The 27838-nt window shown below is 38.1% G+C and overlaps 1 protein-coding gene and 1 pseudogene across 1 annotated transcript in view; one reads left to right on the forward strand and one right to left on the reverse strand.

Annotated features, from left to right (window-relative positions):
* Nucleotides 1–27838, forward strand: part of TACR3 (tachykinin receptor 3) — an 86183-nt gene that overhangs the window by 24727 nt on the left and 33618 nt on the right. The window contains exons 2-3 of the mRNA XM_005890477.2: nt 10558–10746; nt 12827–12977. Coding sequence (XP_005890539.2) covers nt 10558–10746; nt 12827–12977 — 340 coding nt within the window. The remainder of the gene's footprint in view (nt 1–10557; nt 10747–12826; nt 12978–27838) is intronic.
* LOC102287494 (14-3-3 protein epsilon pseudogene) lies at nt 3773–6710 on the reverse strand (annotated as a pseudogene).

Genomic DNA, 27838 nt, shown 5'->3' on the forward strand with positions numbered 1-27838 from the left:
AGGCTTATTCTGTCCATGGGATTTCCCAGGCAAGAATATTGGAGTGGGTTTCCATTTCCTGCTCCAGGGATCTTCCCAATACAGGTATCAAATCTACATATTCTCCATTGGCAGGTGAGTGCTTGACCACTGAGCCACCAGGGAACCCCCAATAAATATGTTATGGGTGCCAAATATATGCAGTATTATCCCAGATGTTATGAATATATTTATAATCTAAGTATATATCCAAGAATGGGCTTCTCCAGTGGCTCAGAGGGAAAGAATCTGCCCGCAATACAGTCAACACAGGAGACTTGGGTTCGACCTCTGGGTAAGGAAAATCCCCTGGAGGAGGGCGTGGGAAGCCACTCCAGTAATCCTGCCTGGAGAATCCTATGGACAGAAGAGCCTGGTGGGCTATAGTCCACAGGGTTGCAAGGAGTCGGACATGACTGAAACGACTGAGCATGAGCATGATATCCAAGAGTATATTATTATTATTCTAGTTTCTTCAGTTCAGTTCAGTGGCTCAGTCGAGTCCAACTCTTTGCAACAGTTATCTATACTTCTTTTAAGTAAGCATTTACATCATCACAACTCAAATTACCTGAAGATGTATAAGTCCTTATGCTTGATTGACAACACCGTCTCTCTAATGTTAAAGATAACAGAGTGGAATTGCCACTGCTGCTGCTGCTAAGTCGCTTCAGTCGTGTCCGGCTCTGTGCGATCCCATAGATGGCAGCCCATCAGGCTTCCCCGTCCCTGGGATTCTCCAGGCAAGAACACTGGAGTGGGTTGCCATTTCCTTCTCCAATGCATGAAAGTGAAAAGTGAAAGTGAAGTCACTCAGTCGTGTCCAGCTCTACTCAAACGCATGGATTGCAGCCTACCAGGCTCCTCCGTCCATGAGATTTTCTAGGCAAAAGTACTGGAGTGGGGTGCCATTGCCTTCTCCGAGAATTGCCACAGGCCACTTCAAAAAGGAGTTTAAGATGGTATAGATGCATATTAAACAAAATTGAGGGAAGGAAATTAATTCCCACTGCACCCAAAGAACTTACAGAGTCTCCAAATATAACATTGAACCTTTCTATTTAATCACTGAACCACTGAGCATTAGTTGCCCTGACGTGAGGGTGCAAAGACCTTACTAGTCTCCATACAGGAAATTGCCTAAGGGAGAGATTTGAAAGAGAAATAACCCATAATACACTACCCTGGTTAAATATTTTCTGTTGAAGAGCTAGGATAATATCAAAAGAAATTGTTTTAATCCTTAGGTCAGAATTTTGGCATGAACTTATTTTTCTTTCCACTCTATTCACAACTAGCTAAGAACCACATTAGATGTGTTATCTTTGCTTGGTTTTATCTCAAGCTTACCATAGCATCTTGCTTTTTAAGTTTCAAGTGTTAATTTAATTGTATTCAACATAGTTTTAGCGTGATTTGAGGGTCTACTGTGCCTGATATTATCTAAGTCTCCTTGTATACACTATGTTATTTAATGTCATTTTTACCACACAATTATACTCTACATTATGTTTATTATTCCCATTTAGCAAAGTTAAGAAACCTAAGCGACTTAATGACTGAACAGCAACAAAGAAAGCTATTCCTTTTTAATTTAGGTTTGTTTTATTTGTTTAATGTTAATCCATGCTATATATTCAGTATGATACAGATTCTGTACCTGTGACTCCAGTCAGATATCCAGCAGTACAAATTAGCTTCACATTACACATATTGAACAAAAGACAGACGTTGAACGAGCAAGGAGGGGAGGGGCAGGGCCCAGGGGGAGAGGTAAAGAAAAGAAACGAAGAATTGAACATGCATGCAGGCTTTTCCATACCACCTTCAATGCTAACCTGCGTCAGAGGGAGAGTAAAAGTAGGCAAGAATGAGCAGCCATGGACTGTTGAACTGTTACCAGCACCATGCTTTTCAGCAACATTTCAGCAGAGTTTGAAACACAGCAAAACTATTACAACAAACTCTGCAAACAACCTTTTACCACCTCAAGTTAACATCCAATTAATTTTAAACACTGGTATAAAATTCAACTTAAACAATTAGAAAAAGGGGAAATGATACCACATAACCTCTATAGTGCAATTAACCTTTCTCTTAGATACGTGCATCAGGTAAAATTCTAATGGCTTTCGAATGAATGTAATTTCCATTCTAATGGTGATCTTGCCACGTCTGGCAGGAGACAACACAGTAATGCTGAAAAAGCCTCTATGCAGTCCTGTTAGTGTTCTTAACCTAAAAGCTGGAACTAGTAAAATCCACAGAAATTCACTCTTGCTTTTAAGAACTTTTGTACTGGGGTCCAGCCCCAACTGGATCCAGGGATTCCCTCGGGAGGACGGCGTTGGCGATTAAAGGGATATCACAGCAGAGAGATCAGAGGCCTATAATAACTGGTTTACGTGGAAAATCAATAAAACCCGTGACACCAGGTTTGCCCTGACCACAGAGGCTGCAGGCGCCCTCTCGAATAGCGGAAGATGCCCCACCTTAGGCACCTTCTCCAGTGGGTCTTAGAAGCCCAGGCAAGTAAGTGGTCTCAGAGGACCCCCACGCTCCAATTATTTTGGCCTGAAAGAAGAACAGAAAAGAAAAGGAGAGAAAAGGAAGCAAAAACGACACAGGGAGACCAAGCCTGTTGAGCAAGGTCCACAACTTTATCTTCAAAAGGAGCTTTTATACCCTAAGTTATACATAGAAGATAATAGGGGATGCAGAGTCATGCAAGGTCAGCAGACCTTGACCATTATTGAAACCAGGCTTTCTTTCTACAAACTTATCATAAACAAAGGCTTTAGGTGATTTACATCATCTTCTGGTCAGGAGACCTGCTAACATTCTTCTTCTGATAAGGGTTAATTAACTAGAAAAACTTATTTTCTCCTCAGGTGATTTTTTCATAGAGTTTAGCGCCACTCCCTGAGCACACTAGATAGAGTTGCATTCCTATAGGTCAAAAGGTGCAGTGGGGGATAATCAAGGAAAGAATTTATTAGCTCAAAGGTCTAAGGTTATTAACATTAAAGTTACTACTTATATTTCTATATACTAACTATATTAATCAATACACTCCCAGGGGTACAGTGAGTGGGTAGGAGATATGGAAACTTGGCAGCAGGCATTGGTTCAACAAAGAAATCCTCTATTAGTTCTATTATAACCGTTTCTAACTCCCCAAGAGGCTCTGCATTGTTAGGATATCTTGAACTTCCTGTGCTTCTCATGGTTGGGAGGCTGCGAACAATCACATGCGTAGCTGTAAGAGTCCGAAACCTGTTCAGGCAGGTTAGAAAGTTTTCTAAGGGATTTGAATTGGAACACACCCATTATACCCTGGAGACTTATTAACTAGAGCTCTAAGTTGATTTTCTTACAGAGAAAGGTGGTCGGGGATAGCCCCCGTAAATGTCAGAGGAGTTGGTGAAGGTCATGAAATAATAAAACAGACAGATTCTGGTTTTGGGGTAGACACTCAGGCAGGTCCAGGGGGGCGGGGGCCTCGAACTCTGACTCGCCTTGCCCATCAGAGCTCTCCCACATGACCTTGTCATGGGTGGGGACTCCCATGCTGGCTCCCGGCACTTTTGAAAACTGTTAAAAAAAAAAAAAGAAAGAAAGAAAACCAACAGGGCAGGAACCTAAATTCTAAGACCAAATGTAAAAGTCAGATTTGGTGGTTCTCAGTGACAATGGGGGAATTCCAAGAGGGGTAGGATGGGAAGGTCTAGGGTGGTCAGAGATGGTTTCTCTTGTTGACTTTTATGTCTCACAGATTTTCATCTTCCACATCCTGCAGCGCTTCCTTATTCTGAAGTACATAGTGTCAGATTATCACGTAATAACTGCATGATAAATGTAGAGTCCTTATAGCTTTCTTCACTCAGCATGTCCAGTTCTGCAATTACATCATCAAAAGCTGCTTTTGCCAACCTGCAGGCACAGTCAGGGGAATTAAGACTATCATAGTAGAATACAGAAAAATTGAGAGCAAGACCTAAGCAAATGGGATGTTTTGGTGGAAGTTCTGTCATTGCAATATCACTAGCAGCTTTATAAGCCACTAGGCTGTTCTCTGCAGCCTCCTTCCTGTCATTTCCTGTGGCAAATTCAGCCTGACACCTGTGGTAGTCCCCTTTCATTTTATAATAGAAAACCTTGGACTCACCAGTGTTAGCTGCTGGAATGAGGTGTCCAGTACATCCAGATTGTCACAACAGATTAACTTTAGCTCAGTCTCAACCATTTGTTGATATTCCCAAATCATTTTTAGTTTGTGTTCTCCTCCCTTGTTTTCTTCTTTCTTCCTTTTTAAAATTGTGTACACTCTGAAGTTTTCATTTATAAACAATTATTCACTTATCTATCTGTCCAAATATTCAACAACTATTTGCAGTCACTATTCAACAATCAAGCTGACTACTATGGATAATTTGTTAGGTGCTAGAGAACACTGAAGAATAAATCACATCTCTGATGAGCTAAAATCAAAGTATGAGCATAATTCTGTTGCAGCACTGTAGACATAAAAATAAGCTCTGGATAGAGAGAGGAAAAGAGTCTGCAGTGTCGTTCTGTAATCAGAGTGGAAATTAAAGGATGGATAGAAGTTTTCCAGCCGTAGAACTTTAGAATAATGTATGAGCAAGAGAAAATCACTTCAGCAAGGAAACCAGCATGTGAAAAAACCTGAAATTACTATCTGAGCTGGATAATTTCCATTTTTCAATTCAGATCTACTCACTGTCTATTCCACTCTTTTTTCTGACCCTGCCTACCAGGCTGACTACTTCTATAGACTGACTATATCAATAGCATCCCTTGTTCTTTGGCCTCTTCTTGGCTTTACCTAATGTAGACCCCTGGAGGGCATGGCAGGAAGAACATAACTTCTGAGATATATGTACCACTCTTGCCTTTCAGTTTTGCTACAAATTGGCTAAGTCTCCAGCTGTACACATATTTCTTACCAAGTACTTCTTCCTAAGGCTTCATCTCTTCACTTCAGATTAGAGGGTCCTGAATTTACATACCAAAACAGTGTCTACTCTGGCCAGAAGCAAAGTAGAAAATAGTAAAATCTGTATTATTTCAGGTAAATAATACTTAATATAAGCAAGCAAACATTTGAAGGCTGTACTGTCTTTATACCCAAAAGTTTAAGTGTGTATAAGCATATAAAGATCCAGAAACAGAGCTTATAAAAAGGTTAACAAAAGGAAGAATTATACCATATACCAAGAACAATTACAAAATGGAAAGGCTTACTTACTGAAAGTAAGCAGTTATGTCAAATAATTCTGTTTTGCAAAAGACATCTTTCTGATGAAAAAGACCCCTTGAATCATATCAGAAAAAGAAGTAAATGATAAAGGAAAGTGATCTAGTATTGCAGTGAAAAAGAAAACTAATAAAAGATGGCATTAAATGTGAGCTTCTGATGGATATAGGGACTTCCCTAGTGGTCCAATGATTAAGATCTTACCTTCCAACACAGGGGGTGCGGGTTCAATCCCTGGTCAGGGAGCTAAGTTACATGCCTTGCAGCCAAAAAAAAAAAAAACAAAGCATAAAACAGAAGCAATATTGTAACAACTTCAAAAAATACTTTAAAAGTCATCCACATCAAAAAAAAAAAATCTTTTAAAAAAAGTGACTTTAAAACTTCCTTAGGTGATATGCTAAGCAGAAGAGTGAAGAATCCAATCATAGCTATTTTTTGGAAAACAAGTCATACTAAGGGGGCTCTAATATACTGAGAATCTGTTTGGTGAGGGAAGAATGGTAGTGAGCTCAAACAAACACCTAGAAAAGTCAAATGTGATCATATCAAAGATATATATTTATTAAAGGAATAATAAAGTACTGACAATCATTTGAGTAAAATTATATCCTGGATTTGATCATTTCTCCTTAAGGTCCAAAGTGTCTTTATTTGCAGACCCTAAGGCTCCATTTTCTTCATGTGACTGTTGAATGAATTATTATTTCTAGAGAGAGTTGCAGAATAGGAAATATCGATGCCACAGTGAATTCCTAATCACCAATTTCTTCAGCAGTACCTATTAGGTACTGCTGAATAGGCAGTTCCACCTATTTTTTTGGCCAACTGGCTCTCCCTTTCTACAATATTTCAACATTTCTTTATCTTCCTCAGGCATTAATGTAATTCAGTCTCCAGTGGTAATACTCTGCCCCAAGCAGCAATCATCTCTCTCCCAAACAAAAACAGTAACGAGGTAACTTACTTCCCTGCTTCCATTCTTTCCCTCTTTCAATCCATTCTCCAGGCTAAAATCTGATTACTCTCCCTTCCTGATTGAATCACTTCAATTACTTTCGAGAGGACAAAATTCCATGACCTATAGTACAACTTCATCTCAAATCACTTTCCCCCTTCACTTTCAGCATTTCAATTACTTTAGCCTGCAGTTCCTCAAGTGCACATGGTTCTCCCACCCTTACCTATCAAATTGTAACAAACCAGAGCAAACTGGGTGACTTACCAGAGATTTATTTCTCACATTTCTGGAAGCTAGAAGTCTGAAATCAAGGGGTTGGCAAGGGTCATGCTCCTCTGAGGCCTATGAGGAAATTCTGCCTGACCTTCCTAGCTTCTGGTGGATTGCTGGTGTCTTTGGCATTCCTTGGCTTGTAGACACATCACTCAATCCTCCGTCTTCATCTGGCATTCTTTCTGTTTTTCTGTTTCCAGAATTCTCCTTTATACCTTATATTGAATTAGGGCCCATCCTGATGACCTTATTTTAATTTGATTACCTATATAAACCTATCTCCTCACAAGGTCACCTCCTATGATGCTGGGTATTAGGACTTGAATGTATCTTTTATTAGGGGGACATAATTCAACCCATAAAATCACTCCAGATGGTGACTGCAGCCATGAAATTAAAAGATGCTTACTCCTTGGAAGGAAAGTTATGACCAACCTAGACAGCATATTACAAAGCAGAGACATTACCTTGCCAACAAATGTCCGTCTAGTCAAGGCTATGGTTTTTCCAGTAGTCATGTATGGATGTGAGAGTTGAAAAAGAAAAGAAAGAAAGCTGAGCACTGACGAACTGATGCTTCTGAACTGTGGTGTTGGAAAAGACTCGTGAGAGTCCCTTGGACAGCAAGGAGATCCAACCAGTCCATCCTAAAGGAGATCAGTCCTGAGTGTTCATTGGAAGGACTGATGCTGAAGCTGAAACTCCAATACTTTGGCCACCTGATGCAAAGAGCTGACTCATTGGAAAAGACCCTGATGCTGGGAAAGATTGAAGGTGGCAGAAAGGGATGACAGAGGATGAGACGGTTGGATGGCATCACCGACTCAATGGACATGAGTTTGGGTAAACTCCGGGAGTTGGTGATGGACAGGGAGGCCTTGCGTGCTGCGGTCCGTGGGGTCACAAAGAGTAGGACATGACTGAGCAATTGAACTGAACAGAACTGAAAACCCCACCATTTGCACAGGAATTTTCCACGTGTTGTTTGTTCTCCCAGAAATCTTTTTTACAACTCTCACCCTTCTGCTACCTTGCCTAGTCACCTTTTCAGATTTCAACCCAGAACTCTTTTCTCAGGGAGAACTGATTGATCATCTAAATGCTTTTTACAGTAAATGCACTAAAACAGCCATAAACATTGCCTTTGTAACACTTATTATATTTGTGATTTTAAACTTATTCTTGAGATTATTTGATTAGTATCTGCCTACTTCACTCGACTGTGAGTTCTGCAAAGATCATTTTTTCTCACTGTTGTATTACTACAGTGTCTGGAATGTTACAGCAGGCATCCAATAAATATTTGGTTGAATGAATGAATAATAGATCAAACCAAAAATGACAAAAATGTCAGCTTGAAGTTTCAAAATTTCTACTTTCACTTAAGTGTTGGTGAGAACATAAATTGATTGCTTGCTTTCATACAGTTTAAGTGAAACAGTATTCTACCTATAGGAAATAATTTCTCTAACACTAAACTAATAGATTAAAAAAAAAAAGATCAGTGAGAACTTTGCAGTTTATTTTGAATTATCCATGCTGAAGTGGCTGTACAGGACTTTAAACCTACTCATGTCACTCAACTTCTCATTTTAGTTTCAACATAGCAACTGTCTAAACATTCGAACTGGATTCATAAATTTCCAGTACAAGCAAAAAAAAAGCAAAGATTACAATAGGATTGAGGAATATTCAGTTCAGTACAACATTTACTGATAAGTTCTGTGTCTGACTCTGTAAATACCATAAAGCAACACTTCAATATAATAAGAGAAATGGCGTGGTGAGCTACAGTCCACGGCAGGCAGAACAGAAATAACCAACCAAAATTATTGCCTTTATATATTTGACTTTTGTCTTTAATGTTACACATAAATGTTTTAATTTATAAACAAAATGTGACTTCTGATTCTTTGGAAGACATCTACCTTACATATTTCTCTTTCTCTTCCTTATGTGAATAGTTAAATTCAAAGCCATAATCTGTACCTATATAGACTTCAAGCATTGGCAGAGCTGGCTTAGAATTCCAATTCTTACCATCTAGGACATTTTTAAACAATGTACTTAAACTTTAAGCCTCAAGTTTTCTTTTCCGTAAAATAGAGATAGTATTATTTGATTTATTGAACTTTTCTGGATGTTAAATATATATATATGTATACACACATATATATATACAGTGTGTGTGTGTGTGTAATAAGTTGCCTGGTTATGCTTAGCAATCAATACACATTGCTAGAATTAATTTTTACCAACATAAGCATGAGAGGTGAATTTTAAACAGTTTTCAGATTCAAACATATGCGTTTTATTTTCTTTTTTTAGGCAGTGTATTTGCTTAAACCAAGGTACTGTTTACGGTTACTTTTGTCATATCTAACATTCACTTTTGCCTATTAGCTGTCATTGGATAAGGAAATGGCAACCCACTCCAGTATTCCTGCCTGGAGAATCCCATGGAGAGAGGAGCCTGGCGGGCTACAGTCCATAGGATCGTAAAGAATCGGACACATTAGCTGTCATATATAATAAATTAAGAGTATTTCCTCTAAGTAAATTACAACTAAAGCTAATATTATGAATAGTATATAAGTACCAATATATCACTGAAGATCTAGTTCTACCTAATAGTTGCAAAAGCAAAGAGCAATAAGCAAATTAATGAACTACTCTTATTTTGAAATACTTATTCATAAGAGTAAATTTTTTTGGTTTAAGTAATATTCATTCTTTGATAAAACTGTTACCTTTGAGAAACACAAAATGGTCAATAGTAAAAGTAGTATGATTAAATAATATGCTTTATTGAGAGAAATGCCAAGATACAATTGATTTAGCATACATTATTTTCTACCCTGACTATTGGCCATAAGTTGGCAATGAGCCATATTATCCAATTTAAAACTAGAATTTGATTCTCCCAGACATAGTGTTACTATTTTACCAAGTGAATAAAGCTTGACTTTTGTTACCATATTCAAAGAGTTTCTAATTTCCCAAAAAGTTGCACTGTAAAAATAATACATGCTTATGTTTCAGAGAAGGCAATGGCACCTCACTCCAGTACTCTTGCCTGGAAAATCCCATGGATGGAGGAGCCTGGTGGGCTGCAGTCCATGGGGTTGCTAAGAGTCAGACATGACTGAGCGACTTCACTTTCACTTTTCACTTTCATGCATTGGAGAAGGAAATGGCAACCCACTCCAGTGTTCTTGCCTGGAGAATCCCAGGGACGGGGAAGCCTGGTGGGCTGCCGTCTATGGGGTCGCACAGAGTCGGATACGACTGAAGCGACTTAGCAGCAGCAGCAGCATGTTTCTTAGAGCCTTAAATATATTTTCCTATGACAATTATGTTATATATAGTTACATAGACACTATGAAGATTTATATGATGTAGTATGAACTCAGTTTTGGAGGTAACAGCATAACCTTAGTCAAACTTGATTTATTCATCCTCCTCTAAATCCTGAATGATGTCTCTGGATGCTTTTCAATGGATATGTTGACAATATCTTTTCTAGGGATTCCTCATCTTTATCAATCATGTAGACATTATCCATATTAGTTCTTTAGAATTTTCTTTTTATAAAGTTAAACATACACAAGAAAAATGGGAGTCTTGGAGTACAGAACTCATATATTTAAGTGCTTAATGCATACATTTCCCATTCCATTCGGCAGAGTTCTGATAATGTGCTAGGCACAACACCAAATAATCGATACCTTTCACTTGTATTATTTCTATTGATCTTGACTTCACCACTAGGAGGGGGTGTTCTTATTTCTATTTTAAAAATAATAAAGTTGAAGCTCAAAAGTTAAATAAGTGACAGGATAGGATTTGAACCTTGATCTGTCTGATTGATAAGACTATGCCATAATTACTCTATGCAAGTGAAATTTTTATCAATTTGTTTACTAGAAAAGAGATAACCATGGCCCTTGAAACTCCTCTGAAACTCACTTTAAATTCCACTAACAAGAGACCCAACAAAATGGTTTTGTTTGTTTTTATACAGGTATATGGCCATTATTGACCCCTTGAAGCCCAGACTGTCTGCCACCGCAACCAAGATTGTCATTGGAGGCATTTGGATTCTAGCATTTCTACTTGCACTCCCTCAGTGTCTTTATTCCAAAACCAAAGTCATGCCGGGCCGTACTCTTTGCTACGTGCAATGGCCAGAAGGCCCCAAACAACATTTCACGTAAGTTAATTATCTATTATAATCTTCAACTAAATGCATTGAACACTTAAGGAACTATAGGTTGGGAACAACAGTTAAGTAGATAAGACATAGACAGTTCCCTCAAGGGCTCAAACATTACTTGGGAAAAAAGACACATAAAAATACTATACTATCTATATATAGTACAGTATGATATGATCAATTAGTTTGTATAAGTTACAATGATTTCTAACTGGAAAAATGTGATGACCTTTATATGGGGTAGCTCTGGAGAGTTTCCGGAGAAGATGATAAGATAACTGGAGATGAAAGCATTGTTCTGGATTAAGGAATGAGTGAGAAGGGTGGAACTGAAACCCAAAGGTGTGGATTGCTCTTGTAAGAAGCCCGGCTGAAAGGAAAGGGAGTCTTGGTATGTTCCTGGTTGTGTTCCTTTGTTTTAGCATTAAAAACTTAAACACTTAGGTCGGAAAGGAGATAGGAATGCTACATGTTAGAATTTGGTATTTCATATTTTGGACACACCTTTAAAAAAGCAAATTAGCAAAATAATTGTTTCCATTTTGTTTTTTATTCTGACCATTTAAATTTTATTTCAAATAAAATTCTTATTTAGTGATCTATTTTTTTCCTTTACAAACTAACACATAATGCAAATACAATGATCATCTTTTAAAGCAGATATTTTATCAAACTCTGCTCTACTCAGAGTCCAGATTTTTAAAGGAAAAGATTGAGGAGTGTTTATTAAAGGAAAAGCAGGCAGCAGTTATTAAACTGAGGACTGCATTCTTTCCATTATGTAATACTAATATATCTTGTTTGTATGATAGCAAAACAAAATTATTCATAATAATAAAATTAAATTATTTGTTGACTGAATCAATTCGCCACTGACTTTAACACTTAATAAGCTATCAGGAAGACAGCTTTACCAAATAAACACAGATATTGAGATTAGTATACCAAAATCTTTAATTACTTTAAAGCCTTCCTAAGACAGTGGAAGTCACTCAAAAGTTTATACAAATTCTAATTTGGCTATTATATTATTGGCCACCATCTTAGTCCACCATAGTAATATTTTTATAATTTTTATTGAAAGCTATGAAATCCCAAAATTTAGTTTGATAATTTATAGTATAATGACTTTGACGTGACTAATACCTCCATATGGAGAAGGAAATGGCAACCCACTCCAGTATTCTTGCCTGGAGAATCCCAGGGACAGAGGAGCCTAGTGGGCTGCTGTCTATGGGGTCGCACAGAGTCGGACACGACTGAAGCAACTTAGCAGCAGCAGCAGCAATACCTCCATATGTTATTTACCAAATTTAATGATGCAATCAAAATGTGCCAAGACTTTGAAAAAACTCTAATATGACTCAGAACATCTAGTTACATTTTTTCCCTTTGGATGAAAAATGATTTATTTCAAATATGACTGATGTTGCAAGATGTATGTAATAGATTTACACAGAAGAAAATGTATCAGTTGATCAGTTTACTCTGTGCCATCTCTTTTCCTCTGATTATCTGTTTAATCAGGTTAGCCTAGTGATTACCAAGCAAAGGAAAAGTACTCATCTTGAAGCCTCTAGGCAAGGGGAAATGTGCAGTTTAAACGAGCTCTGTAAGAATGCTATAGTTTTCATATGTGAAGTAAAAATTGACAAAGTTAAACTGGTAGTATATGGATGATTGTAGATGACAATAGCTAGGCCTTCCCTTGGTGGCTCAGTGGTAAAGAATCCACCTGCAGTGTGGGAGACGCAGAAGCCATGAGTTCAATCCCTGAGGAGGGCATGGCAACCCACTCCAGTATTCTCGCCTGGAGAATCCCATGGACAGAGAAGCCTGGTGGGCTACAATGCACGGGGCTGCAAAGAGTTGGACACGGCTGAAGCGACTGAGCACAGCACACAGCACAGGTGACAATAGCTAGGTGTTTTGGTGAAATTGTGAAATGAGGACTTAGAAGAGAAAATGTGGGCTAAGCATTGGCATTTTCAATTATGACTTAAAATGGAATGAATTCAAAGTCTCTTTATTTTACTCCAATATGCTCTTCAGCATGTATTTTTCTTATTTCTTGCAGTTACCATATTATTGTTATTATACTGGTGTACTGTTTCCCATTGCTTGTCATGGGTATCACATATACCATCGTTGGAATCACCCTCTGGGGAGGAGAGATCCCGGGGGACACCTGTGACAAGTATCATGAGCAGCTAAAGGCTAAAAGAAAGGTACTGTTCTGTATAACTTTCCCAGCATTTTGCGTAAATTGTGGTGCATCAGAGAAGGGAAAAAAAATCTAGTTACGGCATTTTAATATATAACTTGATGCTTTACTCCTACTTTTATTTTTCTCCTTTTCTTTTTTTTTAAATTTTGCTTTCTTTATATCTTCTGTAACCCACTGCTGCTGCTTCTGCTAAGTTGCTTCAGTTGTGTCCAACTCGTGTGTGACCCCATAGACGGCAGCCCACCAGGCTCTGCTGTCCTTGGGATTCTCCAGGCAAGAACACTGGAGTGGGTTACCATTTCCATCTCCAATGCATGCAAGTGAAAAGTGAAAGTGAAGTAGCTCAGTCATGTCTGACTCTTAGCGACCCCATGAACTGCAGCCCACCAGGCTCCTCCATCCATGGGATTTTCCAGGCAACAGTACTGGAGTGGGGTGCCATTGCCTTGTCCGTCTATATAAGCCACTAGTCATGTACAATAGTAGTTTATGATAAGAGTAGTCACTTCCCTACAGAAAGACTATTACCTTTTGCAGAATAGTCTTAATTATACCACCAGAAACTTCTGAAATTTCACTGTAGAAGTCACAGTTGGTTGTATTTCTGCAGCTCTAGTTATCTTAGTCTTTTATTAAATAAAATGTCTCTGATGTACTATATAATCTTTCAGAAGTTTTATTTATCCCAGGAAAGGCATCTCTCTTAGTATGTGCTATAATTCTGTAATATCCATTTATGTATCCCATTCTTCTTCTCTTCCCCACATCTCCCCACATTCCACCCCTATCCTTTATCTGGTTTCTACACAGCCATCTGATTAACAGATGAAGTTACATTAATACTGTTGTACAACTTACTGGGTCACATGATAAAACATTTCTGAACAATTGACATTAAGCAAGAAAACCTATAAAAATTATCATAGTGATATTTTATTTAGCAGGATTATTTTTTCATTGTTTCCTTTTCTGACTACTATTATGTGACTCAGTGAGTGAGTTTTTTTATAATAAATTTGCATAGTTAAAAGGAATCTTAGAATCTCTATTCCATCTTTCTCTCTCCAAGTGATGATGTCAATTATTATTATTGCATTTATGATTCATTTATTTATGTGGAACTATTACTTACCTATACTCACTTAACAACAATCAATCAGGTTTTAAAAATCTAGTATAGAAAATAGATTTTATTTTAACATTAATAGGTTTTTCTCTGTTGACAAACAGATAAGATTTTATGTTTGGTTAGCATTTTATCATTAGGTTGAGTATTTGAAAGCAAATATTTTTTCACATCAATTTAGTTATTTCAGCCTATAATATATATAATTTCATTTTATTTCTCTTTGGGAAAAAACCTTAAAAATGAAGTACACGATTCTACTGCTGGGCATATATATCAGAGAAAACTATAATTCAAAAAGAAACATGCATCCTATTGTTCCCTGCAACACTATTTACAATAGCCAAGACAAGAGACCACTTAATTTTCCATTTACAGACAAATGGATAAAGAGGATGTGGGACATATATATAATGGAATACTACTAAGTCATAAAGAGAAAGTAATAATGCCATTTGCAGCAATATGGATGGACCTAGAAATGATCATACTAAGTGAAGTAAGTCAGAGAGAGAAAGACAAATACCATATGACATCATTTATAGGTAGAATCTAAAATATGACACGAATGAACTTATCTAAGGAGGGCACGGCAACCCACTCCAGTATTTCTTCCCGGAGAATCTTATGGACAGAGGAGCCTGCTGGGCTACAGTCCACAGGGTTGCATGGAGTCAGACATGACTGAAGTGACTTAGAATGCAGGCAACCACACACAAAACAGAAATGGACTCACAGACATAGAGAACAGATTGTGGTTCCCAAGGGAAAGTGGGGGAGGGAGAGAGGATTGCCTGGAAGTTTGGGGTTAGTAGATGCAAACTATTCCATTTAGAATGGATAAACAACAAGATCCTACTGTACAGCACAGAGAACTATATTCAATAGCCTGTGATAAAACCTAATGGAAAAGAATGTATATATGTATAACTGAATCACTTTGTTGTAGAAATTAACAAAACTTGTAAATCAACTGTACTTCGATAAAATTTAAAAATGAAGTGCACAAACAAGCAAACTATGTCTTTACCACATTTTTAAAAAAAAAGAATCGTAGAACTAGCAGAACTTCAGTAACATGATCATCTTAAGTGAACAGTTTCTCCTTCTCCTTTATTTTGATTCTCCCTTTCTAACATCTTGATCATGCTGCAAGATACTCTTGGCAGGGGGCATATTCTCTAACATGTTTTAGGCATAATCACATTAAATAACTGATGTGATAGTCTACATAGTTGGCTGTTGTTCAGTTGCTAAGTCCTGTCTGACTCTTTTCGACCCCAGGGACTGTAGCCCACCAGGCTCCTCTGTCCCTGGGATTTCCCAGGCAAGAATACTGGAGTGGGCTGCCATTTTCTTCTCTAAAGGATCTTCCTGACCCAGGGATCAAACCCATGGCTCCTACATCTCTTGCATTGGCAGGAGAATTCTTTACCACTGAGCCACCAGGGGAGCCCAATATTCTACGTGCTGTATTTCAGAATCACTTGTCTTTGTACTTCCTGCTTACTTTCTTGTCTTTTATTTCTTTGCTACTAGTTTAAGCATTTTTAAAATACTTTTCCCCTGTTCAATTCTACACAACTTAAAATAAGTTCAGTAATTATAGATTATAGCTCCTTTTCCTTAATATTGACGTAATATTTTTCTAGAAAGAGATAAAAATTTAATCTGAGTGTTTCTTTTTATTTTTGAGTTGAATCCTAGAGGGAACAAAAGAAAGAGGGAATATTTTTGCATTTGCCCCTATATAGCAGATGAGAATATGGCATACATATTTCATTTTTACTGCTGCTACTGCTGCTAAGTCGCTTCAGTCGTGTCCGACTCTGTGCAACCCCATAGACGGCAGCCCACCAGGCTCCCCCTATCCCTGGGATTCTCCAGGCAAGAACATTGGAGTGGGTTGCCATTTCCTTCTCAAAGTATAAATATCAATTCAAACTGAGAGATTGACTCTTCTAGCATATTTCAAAAATTAAGATATATAAAAGTTCTAATCCATATTTCTATTTCTCAGGTTGTGATCTTGGCTGAAATAGTATAAAATGACATCTATGACATGGGCTTCTCATAATAAATCACCTGTCCTTAGGTTTCTTTCACAGTCACTTACCGATATGACCATTAGTATTGTGAAAGTAACCCTCATTTTGCCCCAAAATTTCAAATTTCAAAATATAAATAGCTCTTCTCTTAATTTTTTTTATTTAAAATTTGAATATTGTCTAGTATAGTTTGGAATACAGTTATTTCTAGTAATTATGCTCTTTTCTTATATCAGTATGACTGTTTAGGTGAAAGATATGAATTTTACCCTGGATGGGAGATTACATCTTTGATATTACAGATTGGACTTGAGAAACAAGACAGTATTGGTTACAAGAGAGCAAATTCATCATGACTGCTGGGAAAAAATAACTCCATAAACAACTCTGAGTCAATGTACTATTAATAAAAAAACTGCAGTTACTGATTGAGCTCCCCATACATGTGAATAAGAATAAAAAAAAGTTTAAGAAATTTTAGAACACTGAAAAGATCTTTGCAACGACTAAGAAGCATTGCTTCCATTTCTCTTTTTTCTTAAGGTCTTCAGGAACTGTATTCAGTTTTGAGTCCTGTAGATTAAATTCCATGAAGAACAGCCAGTGGAAATAAATTCCATGTCTAAGCTATATAGAACCTAATACGTCTAAAAGTTAAACTAACATGAAGCTGTCAGAAAAATGAGGATTAACCACCCCCACTCAACATTTACATTTGTCCTGCCTAACAATATGCATACTTTGAAAATAATACCAGTGGCACTTCAAAAATTTCTTGGCACATAGAACTGTTCTCAGTAAATTGTACCTGTTACTTAAGGCACTTTGTATATATATGCACTTTATTAAATAGGCACTTTACTTTGAATATATAAAGCACTTTATTATGAAGATCAGAAAGCATCATGTGGTAGAAAAGTAAAGAGGTATAAAACGGGTCATTTATCTATTTAAACATAATATTGACCTACATTTTAACATGAGTCACAGTTTGTAAATAACTTTCACATGAATATTATTGAATTCTCACATTATCTATGTGATTTTTTCTTGTTTTACAGAAAAATGAAATTGAGCCCCAAATTCACAAAATTAACAAGTGGCAGAACTTGGACTTGAATCCTAAACAAAGTTTTTAGAGTTCTTTCAGAGAGCTATCTCAAAGGAATAGGTTTCAGAATGATATTTTAAATCCAAGTATTACTTATATTATATGAAGTGCATTCTCATACATAGACTGTACTAACATCACAGTAGTCCCAAGAGGTATGTCTAAGTAAGTAAGTAAATAACTTCAGTCACTCAATCATGTCCGACTCTTTGTGACGTCATGGACTGCAGCACACCAGGCTTCCCTGTCCATCACCAACTCCTGGAGCTTGCTCAAATTCATGTCCATTAAGTCAGTGATGCCATCCAACCATCTCATCCTCTGTCACTCTCTTCTCTTCCTGCCTTCTTCAGTCTTTCCCAGCATCAAGGGTCTTTCCCAATGAGTCAGTTCTTCACATGAGGTGGCCAAAGTATTGGAGCTTCAGCTTTAGCATCAGTCCTTCCAGTGAATATTCAGGACTGATTTCCTTTAGAATGGACTGGTTGGATCTCCTTGCAGTCCAAGGGACTCCCAAGAGTCTTCTCCAGCACCACACTTCAAAAACATCAATTCTTTGGTGCTCAGCTTTCTTTATGGTCCAACTCTCACATCCATACATGACTACTGGAAAAACCATAGCTTTGACTAGACGGACCTATGTCAGCGAATGTCTCTGCTTTCTAATATGCTGTCTAGATTAGTCATAGCTTTTCTTCCAAGGAGCAAGCATCTTTTAATTTCATGGCTGCAGTCACCATCTGCAGTAATTTTGGAGCCCAAGAAAATAAAGTCTGTCACTGTTTCCATATCTATTTTCCATGAAGTGATGGGACCAAATGCCATGATCTTCATCTTTTGAATGTTGAGTTTAAAGCCAGCTTTTTCACTCTCCTCTTTCACTTTTATCAAGAGGCTTTTTAGTTCCTCTTCACTTTTTGCCAAAAGGGTGGTGTCATCTGCATGAGGTTATTGATATTTCTCCTGGCAATCTTGATTCCAGTTTGTGCTTCATCCAGCCCGGCATTTCACATGATGTACTGTACATATAAGTTAAATAAACAGGGTGACAATATACAGCCCTGACATACTCCTTTCCAGATTTGGAACCAGTCTGTTGTTCCACGTCCAGTTCTAACCATTGCTTCTTGACCTGCATACAGATTTCTCAGGAGGCAGGGAAGGTGGTCTGGTATTCCCATATCTTGAAGAATTTTCCACAGTTTGTTATGATCCACACAAAGGCTTTGGCATAGTCAATAAAGCAGAAGTAGATATTTTTTTGGAACTCTCTTGCTTTTTATACAATCCAACAGATCAATAGGAGGTAGGCATAGTGAAAATTATTTTCTTCCATTTTTAACAAATCAGGAAACTGAAGGTCTGGGAAGGTGAATGGGACCCAAATTCATACAGCCTGTAATAGCATAAATAAGCCCTTTCAGTCCTGTGGAATACATTCTTTCCATTACACTGAACTGCAAAGAGTTGGCAGCTACCTTGAGCCAGTCTCCTGTCCATTTTCTCATTCACATTATATGAACTTATTTTCCCTTTTCTTGAAAGTTTTTTGATGAGGGCTAATCAAGATAATGTATGTATTAATGTGTCTGGTACTTAATGTCATAAACATGCAATTCCAATCTGCATGTATCTTCATCTATTTATGAGACAAAAATAAACCTAATTATTATCATTAATATAAAGAACAATGCTTGTGATAGCTCTATATAAGCAACAAGCATTTACTGTGCGTGTTATGTGCCAGACACTTGATTTAGGTGCTTTAAATAGTTTAGCCAATTGAATTCTGACAACCACATAAGGGAGGCATTGTTATTTTCAGTTGACAGATGAAGAAACAGTCATTAGCTGGGTTAAGTAACTGCCTAATCTGTTGAATGACAGAGTCAGGATATAAACCCAGAAAGTCTAATTCTAGAGAATGTGATCATAATTTCTATATTTTAATGATCATTTCTGTACTTTGCTGGGTGGTGGTGATAATAAGATAAAGTAATTATTTTCTTATCTTTCTAGTTGTTTAATTACCAGGAGTACAATTGAATAAATTATTGTATTATTTATTGATACATTCTGAGTTTAAAGGCTCTTGTAGATTAAACTGACCAAAATACATAATGTTGTTTTTAAGAAAAAATTATCTTCCAGTACCACTAGTCAACTTAACACTTATTTCTAGTACCAGCAATCAACTTAAAAATTACATCTAAAAAACAGTTTATCTGTACACTAGAACTGCATGCAATTACCAAAGTGAGGAGGCATCTATTTTACCTGCAAAAATATACACTAAAACCTGGTTTTGATTGTTAAAAATTATAAATCAGCTCAACTGAGTACTTTTTTTATTTTTAGTTCAAATGAGTTTTTTAAACACTTTAAAGCTCCTCTAACATATGCTGAATAAAAACATACACAACCTCCCTTAACAAATTCTCCTCAATTAATATAACACCCTAACACATAATGATATTAATGGTTTTGCTGCAACTAAAAATATTCCACAATAATTACATCGCCACTGCCAAATATCAATAGACAGATATAAGTGTAATTGTTTCTCATATCTGGAGAAAATTCAAATTTGTAAAGCCAAATGAGCACAATGTCTTGTGTGTGCTTGAGAGAGAGAGAGACATATTAGGAAAGAGAGTGATAAATATGATACAAAACAAAAGAGATATAAGAGATACTACTGTGGAAGAACTGGGACTCTGGACAGTTGAGTTCCAGGCATGATATTTTATTTCAGACTTACTTTGTTTGAATCATCACTTTTCTCTGGGCTCATTGTCATATTTGTAAAATGAGAAGATTGAAGCAGATCACTTCCAAGTTCTCTTTCAGCTATACATATCCATGATTGAGATCATCAAATATTTATTTAACATATAATGTGGACCAGGCATTGTGCACAAGTGATTTTATTTAAACTTTATAAAATCCTATAAAAGAGGATGTATTTCAGGTCATAAATATTAGTGAGCAAAGCTTACAGAAAATTTTCTAATGGATTCTGTATAGTTGATTTAACTTGGAGGCAAAATTTTCCTTCACACCTTTGACCCAACATAAGTTTAAGAAACCTGTATGCAGGTCAGGAAGCAACAGTTAGAACTGGACATGGAACAACAGACTGGTTCCAAATAGGAAAAGGAATACATCAAGGCTGTATATTGTCACCCTGCTTATTTAACTTCTATGCAGAGTACATCATGAGAAACGCTGGACTGGAAGAAGCACAAGCTGGAATCAAGATTGCCAGGAGAAATATCAATAACCTCAGATATGCAGATGACACCACTCTTACGGCAGAAAGTGAAGAAGAACTAAAGAGCCTCTTGATGAAAGTGAAAGAGGAGAGTGAAAAAGTTGGCTTAAAGCTCAACATTCAGAAAATGAAGATCATGACATCCGGTCCCATCACTTCATGGGAAATAGACGGGGAAACAGTGGAAACTGGCTGACTTTATTTTTTTGGGCTCCAAAATCACTGCAGATGGTGATTAAAAGATGAAATTAAAAGATGCTTGCTCCTTGGAAGGAAAGTTATGACCAATCTAGATAGCATACTGAAAAGCAGAGACATTACTTTGCCAACAAAGGTTCGTCTAGTCAAGGCTATGGTTTTTCCAGTGGTCATGTATGGATGTGAGAGTTGGACTATAAAGAAAGCTGAATGCCAAAGAATGGATGCTTTTAAAGTGTGGTGATGGATAAGACTCTTGAGAGTCCCTTGGACTGCAAGGAGATCCAACCAGTCCATCCTAAAAGAGATCGTCCTGGGTGTTCACTGGAAGGACTGATGCTGAAGCTGAAACCCCATACTTTGGTCACCTGGTGCGAACAGCTGACTCTTGAAAAGATCCTGATGCTGGGAAAGATTGAGGGCAGGAGGAGAAGGGAATGACAGAGGATGAGATTTTTGGATGGCATTACCGACTCAATGGATATGGGTTTGGGTGGACTCTGGGAGTTGGTGATGGACAGGGAGGCCTGGCATGCTGTGGTTCATGGGGTTGCAGAGTCGGACATGACTGAGAGACCAAACTGAACTGACTGAAGTAACCAGTCACTCATTATACTGTTGTTTGCAAGGATACTGTGCAGAGATTGGGATGGGAAGATCAATGCTTAAGGTCAGTTTAGCATGAAGCACCCCCCACTCAAAAATAAAATTTGTTCTTCTACTTTGTTGGACTTCAGTTCCTACACTTTTTCTCTCCAGTCTCAGCCACCCCTCCACATCCTTCTTATCCTACCTCTAGCCCTATCTAGTTTGAGGAAAGAAAAAAATACATGCTTTGATCTATGTTTAGGTAGGTGTTTCATAGGCACACTAGTGGGACAGAAACAGGAAGTAAAATCACAGGAAATATTAATATGTAGAGCATCAATTTATAGTGCAATATCATGTTGTTTACATATAGTAGTTCTGTATCCATTACTTTTATAAATGTGTATATATGAATACATGTAAAATCCACATAATAAATATATGTGCCCTAGATGAAAAAGCAAGAGAGCAATCATGGAGTCCAAAACTAGCTCAGAATCTGTGAGGAAAATTTTTTCCATTTTTTTTTCTTTTTTTTGCCAATTCTATTTTTATAGAATACAATCTATACACATTTTTTTATTTTACCTCATAATAATATTTTGGAATAGATGGAAAATGTTTTATTTTAAAGACAGATAAGCAGAAATGTTGAAGCTAGAGAAGCTCATGGCAAAATAGAAGGGATCAGTCTGGAAAACCCTGAATATTCATTGGAAGGACTGACACTGAAGCTGAATCTCCAATACTTCGGCCACCTGATGTGAAGAGCCCACTCACTGGAAGACGCTGCTGCTGGGAAAGACTGAAAGCAAAAGGGGAAGGAGGTGGCAGAGGATGACATGGTTGGAGAGCATCACCAACTCAGTGGACATGAATCTGAGCAAACTCCGGGAAATAACGAAGGACGGGGAAGCCTGGCGTGCTGCAGTCCATGGGGTGTCAAAGAGTAGGACACAACTTAGCAACTGAAGAACTATGTGAAAAAAAAAACTTTTAAAATAATCATCAGTTTGATCAGAAGACTGAGGGAGAGGAAATTGACAAATTCTATTTAAAGACTCAATCACTGAGAAAATTAGGACATTATTGACAAGAATTATGAAGCCTGTGAGAAAATACAGCGGTTTTGGATGAAGAAGATAAATTTACTTGAGGAGAATCTAGCAAGGTGGAAAGAGGCAGACTCTTTACCACTAGCACCACCCAGGAAGCCCAGTTGTTAGATTTGTACTTAAGGCTAAAACGCTCTTCTGCCTTTCCAATGGAACCTCTTATATGGGAATAGATTGGTCTTTGTACTCTAATGTGTGGTTTTCTTTGTTCATGTTCTTTCAACGAGCTTTTAGTGCAGGTTTTCGGTTGACAAGATTCTTAACTTAGGTCACATATCTTATGCTGATCACCGATCTCTCGTTGCCCACTGCTGCAATCTGTACATTGCCCAGATATAGGATGGCCGCCAAGACCTTAAAAACATCCATCTGAAAATCTTCCTTGAAACCCAGCAGTGTGAAGGTCTTCTGAGTCTCTTCTTGACAAAATGCATTTCAATGTTTTCCACTTCTAATCTGATAAAAGTAAATCTCCTCGAACATGCTGTCTTTTCCCTGCTCTTAAAACTAATGCCCATTGCTAAGTGTTAATCATATTCTCCTATTTTGCCTTGCTTGAGTAGTTCTTAAAGTAAATTTAAATAGTTTTAACTAGATTATGTGTGAATGATTGAAATTTCACTATGTCAACAATAATGTATCATCTAATAACCATCGACACTTCTTCAGTTTATAATTAAACCTCATTTTCAAGTAAGTTCAAGTACTGTTACAGTATACAAAAAATAGAGGAGGAAAGAATAAGGTACTTTAAAATTAGGTTAAATTAAAATGATGCTTGGTAATACCCCTAAGAAATGTGGGGCATTTTATCACAGGTAAATTCTCAGATCTGTTGTAGACTACTGATCAAGAGATGTGCTGTACTCACCTTGGTTTCCTTGGTGCCTAGCATAATGCTTTCTGGATGGATGGATGGATGGTGAATTAATAAATGATTGAAAGAATGAAGTTTTGTGAATCAGCTACTTTCTCATTTTCTACATGAGAAAATGTAGGCATGTAATATGATTTGCTAAAGGTCAAAAATTATTAGGAGGAGAACTAACTCTCCTGAGTTCTAACCTGATGCTCTACCCCTAGACCCAGCACACAGAGGAAAGATTTTGGTCTAAATCTTCAGGACAAAATGCATGTCTTCAGGATTATATTAATACCCTCAGAACTAAAAATGAGGTTTACTCATCTATTGCTGAATAAATTAAACTGTTCTTGAAAGTTTTCTATATTTCATTAAATAAAAACATTTCTTAGGCCTGCCACAAGTAAAACAATATATAGGATCTCCCCCATTGTACACAATTTTTGATATAGTATTCCAGTAACCTGAAAATTTAAGTTAGTAAAAAGAATTTATACCATGCATATACTTGTCACTGTAAAATTCCGAATTCCCTTAACATCAAACTACATTGGGGGAAAAAAAATTGCCTCTTTCTTTCTTAGAGGGGAAAAAACACTTCAGAATTCTGCAAGACTAACTTTATCAACATCAAATATACCCCTCGTCCAAGGTAAGGAGCAATGGCTGCGCTTTGCTGGAGCAGCCATGAAGAGATACTCCACGCCCAAGGTAAGAGAAACCCAAGTAAGACAGTAGGTGTTGCAAGAGGGCAAAAACATTGAAACCATACTCACAGAAAACTAGTCAATCTAATCACACTAGGACCACAGTCTTGTCTAACTCAATGAAACTAAGCCATGCCCATGGGGAAACCCAAGATGGGCGGGTCATGGTGGAGAGATCTGACAGAATGTGGTCCACTGGAGAAGGGAATGGCAAACCACTTCAGTATTCTTGCCTTGAGAACCCCATGAACAGTATGAAAAGGCAAAATGATAGGATACTGAAAGAGGGACTCCCCAGGTCAGTAGGTGCCCAATATGCTACTGGAGATCAGTGAAGAAATAACTCCAGAAAGAATGAAGGGATGGAGCCAAAGCAAAAACAATACCCAGCTGTGGATGTGACTGGTGATAGAAGCAAGGTCTGATGCTGTAAAGAGCAATATTGCATAGGAACCTGGAATGTTAGGTCCATGAGTCAAGGCAAATAGGAAGTGGTCAAACAAGAGATGGCAAGAGTGAACATCGACATTCCAGGAATCAGCGAACTAAAATGGACTGGAATGGGTGTATTTAACTCAGATGACCATTATATCTACTACTGCGGGCAGGAATCCCTCAGAAGAAATGGAGTAGCCATCATGGTCAACAAAAGAGTCCGAAATGCAGTACTTGGATGCAATCTCAAAAACGACAGAATGATCTCTGTTCGTTTCCAAGGCAAACCGTTCAATATCACAGTAATCCAAGTCTATGCCCCAACCACTAACACTGAAGAGGCTGAAGTTGAACGGTTCTATGAAGACCTACAAGACCTTTTAGAACTAACACCCAAAAAAGATGTCCTTTTCATTATAGGGGACTGGAATGCAAAAGTAGGAAGTCAAAAAACACCTGGAGGTGGTTTGCCATTCCCTTCTCCAGTGGACCATCTTCTGTCAGATCTCTCCACCATGACCCGCCCATCTTGGGTTGCCCCACAGGCATGGCTTAGTTTCATTGAGTTAGACAAGGCTGTGGTTCTAGTATGATTACATTGACTAGTTTTCTGTGAGTATGGTTTCAGTGTGTTTGCCCTCCGATGCCCTCTTGTTTCCTTTTACCTGGAGTAACAGGAAAATTTGGCCTTGGAATACAGAATGAAGCAGGGCAAAGACTAATAGAGTTTTGCCAATAAAATGCACTGGTCATAACAAACACCCTCTTCCAACAACACAAGAGAAGACTCTATACATGGACATCACCAGATGGTCAACACGGAAATCAGATTGATTATATTCTTTGCAGCCAAAGATGGAGAAGCTCTATACAGTCAGCAAAAACAAGACCAGAAGCTGACTATGGCTCAGACCATGAACTCCTTATTGCCAAATTCAGACTTAAATTGAAGAAAGTAGGGAAAACCACTAGACCATTCAGGTATGACCTAAATCAAATCCCTTATGATTATACAGTGGAAATGAGAAATAGATTTAAGGGCCTAGATCCGATGGATAGAGTGCCTGATGAACTATGGAATGAGGTTCGTGACATTGTACAGGAGACAGGGATCAAGACCATCCCCATGGAAAAGAAATGCAAAAATGCAAAATGGCTGTCTGGGGAGGCCTTACAAATAGCTGTGAAAAGAAGAGAAGCAAAAAGCAAAGGAAAAAAGGAAAGATATAAATGTCTGAATGCAGAGTTCCAAAGAATAGCAAGAAGAGATAAGAAAGCCTTCTTCAGCAATCAATGCAAAGAAATAGAGGAAAACAACAGAATGGGAAAGACTAGAGATCTCTTCAAGAAAATCAGAGATACCAAAGGAACATTTCATGCAAAGATGGGCTCGATAAAGGACAGAAATGGCATGGACCTAACAGAAGCAGAAGATATTAAGAAGAGGTGGCAAGAATACACAGAAGAACTGTACAAAAAAGATTTTCACGACACAGATAATCACGATGGTATGATCACTGACCTAGAGCCAGACATCCTGGAATGTGAAGTCAAGTGGGCCTTAGAAAGCATCACTAGGAACAAAGCTAGTGGAGGTAATGGAATTCCAGTTGAGCTATTCCAAATCCTGAAAGATGATGCTGTGAAAGAGCTGCACTCAATATGCCAGCAAATTGGGAAAACTCAGCAGTGGCCACAGGACTGGAAAAGGTCAGTTTTCATTCCAATCCCAAAGAAAGGCAATGCCAAAGAATGCTCAAACTACTGCACAACTGCACTCATCTCACACGCTAGTAAAGTAATGCTCAAAATTCTCCAAGCCAGGCTTCAGCAATATGTGAACCGTGAACTTCCAGATGTTCAAGCTGGTTTTAGAAAAGGCAGAGGAACCAGAGATCAAATTGCCAACATCCACTGGATCATGGAAAAAGCAAGAGATCCAGAAAAAACATCTATTTCTGTTTTATTGACTATGCCAAAGCTTTTGACTGTGTGAATCACAATAAACTGTGGAAAATTCTGAAAGAGATGGGAATACCAGACCACCTGACCTGCCTCTTGAGAAACCTATATGCAGGTCAGGAAGCAACAGTTAGAACTGGACATGGAACAACAGACAGGTTGCAAATAGGAAAAGGAGTACATCAAAGCTGTATATTGTCACCCTGCTTATTTAACTTCTATGCAGAGTACATCATGAGAAACGCCGGGCTAGAAGAAGCACAAGCTGGAATCAAGATTGCCGGGAGAAATATCAATAACCTCAGATATGCAGATGACACCACCCTTATGGCAGAAAGTGAAGAGGAACTAAAGAGCTTCTTGATGAAAGTGAAAGTGGAGAGTGAAAAAGTTGGCTTAAAGCTCAACATTCAGAAAACGAAGATCATGGCATCTGGGCCCACCACTTCATGGGAAATAGATGGGGAAACAGTGGAAACAGTGTTAGATTTTATTTTTCTGGGCTCCAAAATCACTGCAGATGGTGACTGCAGCCATGAAATTAAAAGACACTTACTCCTTGGAAGGAAAATTATGACCAACCTAGATAGCATATTCAAAAGCAGAGACATTACTTTGCCAACTAAGGTTTGTCTAGTCAAGGCTATGGTTTTTCCTGTGGTCATGTATGGATGTGAGAGTTGGACTGTGAAGAAGGCTGAATGCTGAAGAATTGATGCTTTTGTACTGTGATGTTGGAGAAGACTCTTGAGAGTCCCTTGGACTGCAAGGAGATCCAACCAGTCCATTCTGAAGGAGATTAGCCCTGGGATTTCTTTGGAAGGAATGATGCTGAAGCTGAAACTCCAGTACTTTGGCCACGTCATGCGAAGAGTTGACTCATTGGAAAAGACTCTGATGCTGGGAGGGATTAGAGGCAAGAGGAGAAGGGGACGACAGAGGATGAGATGGCTGGATGGCATCACTGACTCAATGGACGTGAGTCTGAGTGAACTCCGGGAGTTGGTGATGGACAGGGAGGCCTGGCGTGCTGCGATTCATGGGGTCACAAAGAGTCGGACACGACTGAGCGACTGATCTGATCTGAGTTGAGAAAATAATTGAGAGGTTCAGTTAACAGAATCATGGATCGCAGGGGTTATACATTTGGGCTTAAGTGGTGAGTATCCCCAAAACAGTTTTAGTAGCCTAGCAAATATTTCCACGAGCCTCCCATTCTACTCCAGCCCCTCAGCTGGTAACATCAGGTGTAAATAATTTTCCTGAAAACAAAACTCCTTTCTAAACGTAAAGAATACATGAGTACATTTCTTTCTTAGTGTCCCCCTGGTTGACCGCGAGGACACAGGGCTTGATAGAGTCAAGGGCTTCTGGCCACCAAGGAGGACTTCTGCTCTGCAACAAAGGTACATGATCCTTGGCCTGTGCAAGCACTC

The sequence above is a fragment of the Bos mutus genome, chromosome 6 (assembly GCF_027580195.1).
Source record: "Bos mutus isolate GX-2022 chromosome 6, NWIPB_WYAK_1.1, whole genome shotgun sequence".
In the NCBI taxonomy this organism is placed as follows: Eukaryota; Metazoa; Chordata; class Mammalia; order Artiodactyla; family Bovidae; genus Bos; species Bos mutus.